This window comes from Odocoileus virginianus, chromosome 5 (genome assembly GCF_023699985.2).
Source record: "Odocoileus virginianus isolate 20LAN1187 ecotype Illinois chromosome 5, Ovbor_1.2, whole genome shotgun sequence".
NCBI lineage: Eukaryota > Metazoa > Chordata > Mammalia > Artiodactyla > Cervidae > Odocoileus > Odocoileus virginianus.
In genome coordinates, this window is record NC_069678.1 from 67,099,367 (window position 1) to 67,110,348 (window position 10,982).

The window sequence follows — 10,982 nt, forward strand, 5'->3', positions numbered from 1 at the left end:
GGGACATAATTAAATCATGTCCAAAGCTAACTCAGCTTTCAATGTGTCCAGCACATTGAAGGGGAAAGAAAGGATATGGATGTAGTTAGGACTAATGTTGGAGTGTGGGCAACCAAGGTAGTAACTTGGACCAGGCAGTGATGGACCTAAAATGGAGGTGATTGAATCAAGAGAAATTTCAAGTAAAACTGACCAGCCTGGTGAAGGACTGGATGAAGGCAGAATGAGGGAAAGGGAGGCATTAAGGAGGACTCCTGAGTTTCTTGCTGCATACCAGGAAGGATAGTGGTTTCTGCCACTCAGTGATCTTGTTCTATTATTAAACTTTCTGTGGAATTTACTAGATAATGGAGGGAAGAGAATGGGAGAAACTTAGACGAGTGAGACATTTTTCATGTTGGTCAAACTGCCACAGTTACCACTTGAGTAAGCAGCTGGGTCAATTTTGATCTAGAACTGCCTGCCCACTGTCATGTTATTCACATATGTTTCATACATGTTCATTGATGCATATGTGTTCTCTCCCAAGTTCTACACTGACAGGTCCCTGCAGAGATCCATTCTGCACTAAGAGCAGTCACACTTCTCTGATAAATTCCCGGCAGACAATTCCAGCCCATCACTGTAAGCTGTCCTATGGCAAAAAAAAAAAAACAGTGCTAGGGATTGGGTTCAGAAGGTGGTGGGTTGGTGAGGCTGAGGAGTTTAGGGTGCTGTCACCTCAGGTGTGGGAGTGCCGGAGGACTGCTGCCCCTCTGTACATATATGTTGTGTGGGTCACGTCTTGCCTGGGTCTCTTCTGCCTTCTCCAGGGATCCATGGTCATGACCAACCTGACTGCACTTCACAGGGACCCCGAAGAGTGGGCCAACCCTGACATGTTCAATCCGGAGCATTTTCTGGAAAATGGACAGTTTAAGAAAAGGGAATCCTTTCTGCCTTTCTCAATAGGTGAGTAGTAAGAAATAGGACTGTGAGAACCCAGGACTCCTCTGTCTGCCCTTGCGTACTCTTCTCCTTGTGATGCTTTGCTTTAGTTGGAACGTCTCCAGATAGCCCTGCCCAGCATGACTCACTCTTGTTGTGGTTGCACCTCAAGAGTCCCTGGGCTGAGCATCCCCAGGACGCATGCTTTTACTTCCTAAGCCCTGGCTTGACTCTGATGGAGATTTCAGCTTCACATTGTTATGTCCCTGCCAACATGGGGACAGAAGCTTAGCCTCCTCCTGTTACCCACAAGGAAGGTTGAAACCTTACCATCTGAGTAGAGTTTTACGTGTTCCAAGATCTTTTTAGGACCTCCCACTCACAAAAATGTAAAGTGAATAACTAAGAAAGGGATGGGGGAGCTGCCAGTAAAGTGGCTGATTGTCATTACGGGCATCACAAGGGACTCAGTGCCATGGACTTACGTAGATGAGATTCTACTCTTTAAGATCTTCCTGAAGAGATCTTTTTAAGTTTTGCCTTTTTAAATTCTAATAACCCTTTACAAATATAATTACATCATTCACACGGTGCACAACCTTAAATGTATGAAAGAAAATGCAGGGGAACTCTCTCTCATATTTCCAAGACAGCCAGTTCCAAAAGTTCCAAAATCTCCAAATGTTTTAACTCGTAACCGTGAAATGAGTAACAAAATTCTTCGTATGTACCAGATAATGAGTTATGTACTTTGTTGAAATCGTTTCAAATAATTTCCCAAATCCTTAATTCTATAAATGTTTTCTGAGCACCTGTTATGTGTAAAGTATTCATTCCTAAAGATATGAAAAATGATTCAGTAGACAAAAAGACCATGCAACTCTCATGAACCATTTGCTCCCCTGTAACTTTACAAGGTTAAAATTTGAATCACCACTTTGGGTATAAGGAAGGGAACTGAAGTTTAGCAGGGTCAACTATGGAATATACAGTCACATAAGTCATGGGGGCAGTCCTAGAACTGAGTGTTATTCAGGTTTATCCAACACCAATGCCCGTGCCTCTTCCTAACAGTGTCTCCTAAGACAATAACTAAATGCTACACTGAGTTGACATTCTGAAATCCATAGTAGTTTTCTTATCATTAAGTTAAATTAAACACAGATTAATTTTATGTGACAGTATCATTTTGCTGACCATGCCACAAAGGCACAGAGAGGAAGGGTCTGGAATTTGACCCTACGTAGGCATGATCCAGAGCCTGGGCTTTCCTGCTGTACTACACTGTCCTGAGTGTATCTGAGCTCATTCAATTAGATCTTCTGTGTCTTTCTTCTCCAATTCTGTGCCACTTTTGCTCACACTGGACAAGTCACATTCTAATCTGAAAGCAGAAATGAGATGTAAGAAAACCTTCTAGTCTTCCTGTCTACAAGAGCTTCAGATTTCCTATTATAGTACAAAGTTTTAGCTGTTTTAAGTGTTATAATTATTCTTCCTTAAGTTTTTGTTGTTGTTGTTGTTGTTGTGAGAGTTGTAACACACCCTTCCAATTACAGATTTTATTTGCAAGGAAATTATTTTATTTAACATGTACAGCAATCCAGTTATTAACAATTCGACAGGAAAGAAGTCAGTATTTCCTTTCCCAATGTAAAGAAATTAGGATTTAGAGAAAGTTGTTTCTTGTCCAAGGTCATGTGCCCAAGGAATTGGCAGAAAACAGCCTAAGACTCGTTCGTTGTTTTTTTAAAATTTTTTTTGCAAAGTAGAGTTGATTTACAATATTGTGTTACTTTCAGTAGTAGAGCAAAGTGACTCAGTTATACATATATATTTATAAATATGTGTGTATACACACACACACACACACACACACACTTTTTTTTTTTTTTTAGTTTTTTTTTCCCTTACAAGTTACTGCAAAATATTGGTGTACTTCCCTGAGCTATACAGTAGGTCCTCGTTGGTTATGTGTGAAGTTCTAATCTAGCGTGCTCCCTAACACAATTAGAATGTAATTTAATTACGTAAAGGTCCTTCCATTTTAAGATTCCCCAAGTTCATGTCATATGTATCAATTGCTATATTGCTGTATTACAAAGGTAGTAAACTCAGTGACGTAAAACGGTAAGTGCGCATTGTTGTGCGAAGTCTACAATTGAGCTAGGAGCTTGCCTGATCGTAGTTGGGCTCTTTTGCCTGTGTAGGAGGTCAGATGACTGAAGACTGATCTAGGACTACCTCGGCTGGGTCAGTGGGGCTCTTTTCCAAGTTTCCTCCTCCAGCAAGCTAACACCAATGGGTGTACATGCAGATGACAAGACCCAGGAGGGAGGAAAGCACACAGTGCCTCCCGAGGGCCAGGCTGGGAACTGGCAACCATCACTCCCACTGCGTTCCAGGGCCCAAGCAGGTCATACTGTGAGCCCCGGTTCAAGGGAAAGGGGAAATAGCACAGTTTTTAATGGGAAGGGCTATGAAATCACATTGCAGATGATGTGGGTACAGGGTGGGGGTGGGAATTGGAACAAGTGTTGCATTCAGGTAATATCACTCTTTCTGCCTGAGAAGAATGAAATTCATAGAAGGTAAGCAATTTGGGGTTTTCCTCAGCTGTGGCAGAATGCAGCCTACTTAAATAGAGTAGGAAACAGAAACCTGAAAAATGCTCTAAATCAAAAAGTCAACACTACTATTAGGTTTTTCTCCCACCAAACTCCATTTGGGGCACAGTTGCTTTGACTCATTCTTGATCCAGCACTTTGTAAAGAGAGCTTCCTTGAAGAATGGGGTGTGGAGAGCTCCCTCCCTTCTCTTGGAGAGGTGATCAGGTGTGGAATTAGAACATACACACAGTGAGGGTAGATGGCAGAGGTATTATTGCAAACATTTTTTTTCTTTTTTTTTTCTTCATTTAAGTTTTTCCCTCTTGATGCAGCAAAGCAACAGACATCTTCATGAAAGACAATGAGGCTGAGTCCTCATTTTTCAAAATAATCACTAGATCATAGGAGACAAGAAGAGAAAGACCTTTTTTTCAGAAACCCTAGACCAATTCTCTCATTCCTAGTGAGGTGATTGATCTAGTTATTTAGTGGGAGCACCAGGAAGAAGGTCCACATTTCCCATAGTCCAGAATGAAGTTGTAGAATCAAGTAGCTCTCCTTTTCATGATTTTAAAATCAAATGCATATCTCCTGTATTACTCATATCCTTGTTCAGCCACATAATGTAGTTAGGAGATTATTTTACAAGTTTGACAACTGAAATGGTGTAGGTTGGAGAGAATATTTACTCATAGCCCAGAACTGGTTACTGATGAAACAAACACTGTAAACCTGGACCCTGACTCTGTGGGTCCATTTTTGTCACAAATCTGGATTGCTCGAGGAGAATTTTCAGTATTTACAATACAGCTGGTTTGGTACCATTTGAACAAATTTCTTCATTTGCTTCATTTTTAACTGATGTACTCACTATACTGTTCTATTAGTGATATGTAAAGAGAGCAGAGAGAGAGGAACAGAGATGATTAAAAACTGCTAGTGGGAAACACAGGCACAAAATTATATAAAAAGGACATAATTCTGAAGCATATTTTGATTTATTAAACACATTTGCAGACATTCTCTAATCTTACTTTTCAACAACTGCTTACAGGCAGAGGACAAAATTGAGGCATACATACAATAACTATTTTTGAAGAATATTTCATGACATGGGGAAAAACCAAAGTAACAATAACAATGCCCAGAATTAACTACAGAGAATAATCCCAGTGATGGGTGTGCAGGAGAATCTTTACAAAGACAGTGAGGAAATATGTCAAATGTTAACAAGGGTTTTGTCTGGATTATGGGATTACAAACATCTTTTATATCTTTATACTTCTCAGACTTTTTTTTTTCATTTTTGCAGTGAACATGTATTAATTAGTGAGAAAGTAAGTCATTAAAACACCCACAAGAGAGATAATGGAGACCCGAGTAGGGTGTTGTAACCCAAGTGGGGAGGAGGGCATCATGAAGGGGAGGGGCTGGGGGAAGCCTGGAAGAGATGGTGCAGAGGTGGGATGAGATAGGATTGGCCCTGCGTGGGGAGCCCTGGCAGGGAGATTCCCAGTCACGATGGAGGGAAACATGATGTAGAGAGAACATGCCTCATACTTGAGAAGCCTTCATCTGATGTTCACTTTCTTATACTTCTCAACAGTTTTTTTTTTAAATAATGATTGAAAAATATTAAAACAGAATTTTGCTTTTTGTCTGCTTTTGTCATCATCATTTCCTAATGGATTTTTGAAAGGCTTTAGGCTAGATGCCATTTGTAGGTCCTCTCTTGTTCTGTCCACAGCCTGCATCTGCACCCTGTGCCTTACCATCCTGACCCCTGAAAGTGCTGAGCTGTGTGATTGTAGATTCACTTCACTGGGCTTAGGTTTACAAGCTGGTTGCCATGAAATAAGCCAACTACATAAAGTCCCAGGGCCTATCAGGCTCTCACTTTGCTCAGGTTTTTTAAGACGTGGTAGAAGATTTCAGTCCTTGTGAGACACAGTCACCATCTGAGCAGGTAACTCATCTCATATTTTTGTCTTTTAGGAAAGCGGATGTGCCTTGGAGAACAATTGGCCAGGACTGAGTTGTTTATTTTCTTTACTTCACTTCTGCAAAAATTTACCTTCAGGCCTCCAGCGAATGAGAAGCTGAGCCTAAAGTTCAGAGAAAGCCTGACCAAGTCCCCAGTCAGCTACCGCCTCTGTGCTATTCCTCGGGCCTGAAGTTGTCGAGAGCGGGTGGGGAAGGAAAGCAGGAAGAATGGGCCTGTCCCCCACCCCAAGGCAGGGCGCCTGCTCAGAAGTGAGGGAGCAGCATCCAGTGCTTCTAGGACAGGTCCCAGGAACTGGACTCAGAGGAAACTGGATCCAAACCCCAGCTTTACTATCTCCAGTGGGGCCTCGGGCAAATCAGTTGTGAGTGATTTCATTTTCATCTGGTTAATATAAGGTGGACAATGATTTCTTCTCTAAAAGAAAAACTAATGCAAAGATCAGAGGAAATAAAGGGTTTTAAATGGCTTGGAAACCATAAAGCACATCATAAAATTCATAGTTGTGATCTGCCACCTTCTGTGTCCTTTCTTAGAAATTTGCTTCTGGCTTGTTGAGATGGCCTGGGTCAAAGTGGTGCCAAATGGTGGATAAGAGTTAGAAGTTGGGCCCTGGGGCAGCCATGGAGGTCGGCCAGAAACGCCCTCACACTTGATAGCACCGGGCAATCTTATCCTGCTTCTCTCTCAGACTGGCCCCTGGGAAGTCAGCAGGACAGGTAGATTCCTGATTGATAAGCATGGTTCTATGGAAAAGCAGTTTCTCTGATTTACCTAAGAAAACACTACCTTGGCCTTGGACACCAGAGCCAAATAGAATGTCACCAAATTTAAACAAACATGGAAAGCAAGTTGGGGGAAGTAAATGTGGAAATATTTTCTGACTTTAAGGTGCCTTCTTACCTTAAAACCTCCCTCATGCATGATTTCCGAATCCCCTTATTGTTTTTAAAAACATGGTGGTTGTGATATTTTCTTAAAAATTGATTGTCACTGTGATTGACATGTATCCCCAGCCTAAACACACCTGATGAGCATTGACAGAGTATAGTATATAAGGAGACAGAAATGCAGGAATCCTGCTCAGCCCTCCTGTGTGGGTACTAAGGAGAGAAAATGCCATCAACTGGAAGGCCAGGTCCCACTGAGAGCCCATGGGGTTGGGATGCCAACCCACATGCAGACAAGCAATGAAACCTGGTAAACTGCATTAAATCTTATAGAAGGTTTTTTTTTTTTTTTTTTTCCTAAGGCTGTTAGAATTTAAATAGCTCAGAGCAAAAAGGGCCATGAAGACATGGGGCTTTTCAATCCTGTTGCTGGGATTCAGAGAAAAACTAAATCAGTGGGCACCATTAGAAAGGAAAATAGAAATAGGGAGGGAGGGGGTAAGGGAGAGAGAGTCTGGCTGGATCTATCCTGCATCTGTCAGAGCCAACTGGAAGTCAAACAGAAATGGTTGTGCTTCCTAAAGTGCATGGGGAGGGTTTGAGCTAAACTAGAACTCACTTCATGGAAAAGAGACAGGGAAAAAGTGAAAACATTAGCAGACTTTATTTTCTTGGGCTCCAAGATCACTGCAGATGGTGACTGCAGCCATGAAATTAAGATGCTTGCTCCTTGGAAGAAAAGCTATGACAAAACTAAACAGCATTAAAAAACAAAGACATCACTTTGCCAATAAAGATCTGTATAATCAAAGCTATGATTTTCCAGTGGTCATGTACAGATGTCAAAGTTGAACCATAAAGAAGGCTGAGCACTGAAGAATTGATTCTTTCAAATTGTGGTGCTGGAGAAGACTCTTGAGAGTCCCTTGGACAGCAAAGAAATCAAATTAGTCAATCCTAAAGGAAATCAACCCTGAATATTCATTGGAAAGACTGATGCTGAAGCTGAAGCTCCAATACTTTGGCCACCTGGTGCAAAGAGCTGACTCACTGGAAAAGACCCTGATTCTGGGAAAGGTTGAGGGCAGGAAGAGAAGCAGGCAACAGAGGATGAGATGGTTGGATGGCATCACCTACTCGATGGATATGAGTTTGAGCGAGCTCCAGGAGTTGGTGATGGACAGGGAAGCCTAGCGTGCTGCAGTCTATAGGGTCACAAAGAGTTGGACACAACTGAGTGACTGAACAACAGCAGGAAACTGAAAGCCCCAGCTGCAACACCCGAATGCACTTTCCTTGTAACCTCTTGGAAAGCTGCCTCTCTGGAAAGCACTGCAAATTATATTTCCAGAATAAAAGGAATCAAACCAGACCTCGAACTTCCCGAACATCTGAGACATTCTCTTCCACTCTTTATTCCCCCAATCAATTCATCCTCTTTGGAAACTAAGAATTGGCCAAAATACTTTTCATTATGTGTTCAGTCTCCTAAATTCTAAGATATAGGGCTTTGTATAGTCATCTTTGAGGTCCATTCCTACTCTGTTGTGCATTCTCCATGACTCTATAAGGGCAGGCATTTTTAACGTACTCCCATGGAATCAATGGAAAACCCCTGGACACTCATCTGGCCTGATAGATGTAATGGGGCCCAGATCCAAGTAGCATGTGACCACAATTAACCAGAAACTTGGGGACACAGGGCTGAGGGTAGTTGAACTTTCTGCCCACGCAAAACATCTCTTCTTTTCTCAAAGTTCATTGAGAGACTATAAAATATAAATTCTCGATCTGTAAAAGCATTACAAAATATTTTTTTCTGTCCTTTTATAACTCTCTTATTCCTCATCTATTTTGGAAGCTCAAGCTTCCCTCTCCCTATTCCTTTGTGTCTGTGTCTGATACATAGCATGCCATGTTCTATACATAGCATATGACATGTTCTATGACATCATGGATGAGGCACTGATTTTCCTGAAAAGCACCTAGGTTGTGAATATTCTTCTCACCCCTGTCTTGCATGGGTCTCAAACAGACCCACTTTAGATATGGAGACACAGAAGAAATTAAAGAGTTGGAGGAAGACATACCATCCTGAAAATTGAAAGTGTTAATCTCTCAGTCATGTATGACTCTTTGTGACCCCATGGACTGTAGCCCACCAAATTCCTCTGTGCATGGGATTCTCCAGGCAAGAATACTGGAGTGGGTTGCCATGTTCTCTGCAGAGATACCATCCTAACACCAATCAAAAGGAAAGTGAAGTAGCTGTACTAAGTGCTGATATCAGAGCAAGGAAAATTATCATAAACTTTAAAAGGGAAGTACATAACAAAAGGATCAGGTCAAAGACATAGCAATTCTACAATGTGTATGCACCTGCAAACTGATGGAACTGCAAGGGAAAATAGATGAATTTCTTACTATAGTTAGACACTTGAATATCCCTCTACCATCAGTGGACAGAACCAAGAGTCAGAAAATCAGTGAAGGCAAATTTGAGCCATGCAATATTACCAGTTACTTGGATCCAATTGACATTTGTAGAATTCATAATCTAACTAGAGCAGCACGCATATTCTTCTCAAGCTTGTGTTGAACATTCACCAAATGGGCCATATTCTAAATATAAAACACACTTTATTAAATATCATATGGAAATCACACAAATTATGCTTTCATAACAAAATGGAGTTAACTAGAGACCAATAAAAGAATAGTACATGAAAAACTTAAATCTACTTGAATATTGAACAACACATAAATAAACATGGATCAAAGAAGAAATCTCAAAAAACTATCTTTAAAGAAAGAAAATATAAGCTATCAAAATGTGTAGATGCAGTGAAATCAGTGCTTTGAGGAGAAGTTATATAGAATAAAGAAAGGTTTAAAATAGACAATCTATGCTTCTACCTCATGGTTCTAGAAAAGGAAGAAACAATTATCTCCAAAGAAAGTATAAGAAAATAAATAATAAAAGTGAAAGCATCAGTGAGCAAAATTGAAGATAGCAAAATAGAGAAAATGCGCAAACCCAAAAGTTTTAATTTTTTTTTTAAAAAATTGGCAAACATCTAGCCAAGTTAACTAAGAAAAAGAGAGAGGTGGTGTAAGTTACTACTATAAATGAACATGCAACATCACTATTCATCTCATGGACATTGTAAGAAAGGAATATTATGAATAGCTCTCTGCCCACAAATTTGATAGATGGGCAAATTCACTGAAACACAATCTAGAAAAACTCACAAGGAGAAACAGATATCTCAATAGGCCTATATCTATTGAAGAAATAAAATAAATACTAAACTTTGAAAAGTGAAAGCACCAAATCCAGAAGCTTTCAAATATATATTCTACTAAACTTTAAGAAGAAAATTATAGCAAGTTGCTACAGTCTCTTTCAGAAAATCAAAGCATAGAAAATACTTAATAATCCAGTCCTTGATACCAGCATTGCACTAATTAAAAAAAAAAAAAAAAAAAACAAAGACATCAGAAAAAGGGAAAAATCAAGCTCTCTCTGAATATAAGTGTAAAAATCTTCAAACAAGTATTAGTAAATCAAATCCAGAGACTACACAAAGAGTTATACAGCATGATCAAATGGGATTTTTTTCTTTGGTGCAAAGTGGATTTGAAATTCAGTTAATGAAGCTCCATCACATCAACAGGCTAAAGAAGAATATTCATATGTTTTCATCAACAGATGCAGCAGGAGCATTTGACAAACTCCAACATGCAGTAGTAATAAAAACTTAGCAAATGAAGAATAGAGAAGGACTTCCTCAACTTGATAAAAAAATATCTACAGAGAACTCATGGATAACTACCATCACAGTCAATGGTGAGAAGCTAGATGCTTTCTTCAGAAGATCAGTAAAAAGATATGGGTATCCATCTTATTCAAGATTGTACCAGAAGTCCTAGCTAATGAAATATGACAAGAAAATGAGACAAAAATACATAGAAAGAAACAAAATGTTTATATAGAGAATCACAAGAAATTAACAAAATGCCTTCTGGAACTAGTAAGCAAGATAGCAAGGTTCTAGGATAGAACACTGGATTGTACTACAAAAGTGTTAAATAAAAAAAGATTAACACAGAAAAGTTAATTTCTTTAAATACAAGCAAAGAACAATAGGAATTTGAAATTAACAATTTAGTATCATATGCAAGCTAATATGGGAACTTTCTTTACTTATCACTCATTTTTATATAAATTCATAATACAAAATTGATGATCTGTTCCTAAAGGTTTTATGGAAAGGCAAAAGATCCAGAATAATAAACACAAAATTGAAGGAGAAGAGCAAAGTTGGAGGACTAACACCAGCAGACTTCAAGACTTACTATAAAGCTGCATATCAGGATGTGTGGTATTGGTGGAGAATAGACACATGGATCAGTAGAACAGAATAGAGACCCCAGAGATAGACTCAGAAAAATGCAGCCCTTTGACAAAGGAGCAAATGCAATTCAATGTAGAAAAAAGTAATATCTTCTGAAAGTGTTGCTGGAATAACTGGACATCCCTATAGAAAAAAT

The 10,982-nt window shown here is 39.6% G+C and overlaps 1 protein-coding gene across 2 annotated transcripts in view; it reads left to right on the top strand.

Moving 5' to 3' along the window:
* Window positions 1-6,054, top strand: part of LOC110126056 (cytochrome P450 2J2-like) — a 29,889-nt gene extending 23,835 nt beyond the window's left edge. For both annotated transcript variants that reach the window (XM_070468082.1, XM_020875502.2), the window contains 2 exons: window positions 813-951; window positions 5,532-6,054. In XM_070468082.1, coding sequence (XP_070324183.1) covers window positions 813-951; window positions 5,532-5,710 — 318 coding nt within the window. In that variant the 3' untranslated portion in view covers window positions 5,711-6,054. The remainder of the gene's footprint in view (window positions 1-812; window positions 952-5,531) is intronic.
* The last annotated feature ends 4,928 nt before the right edge of the window (window positions 6,055-10,982 follow it).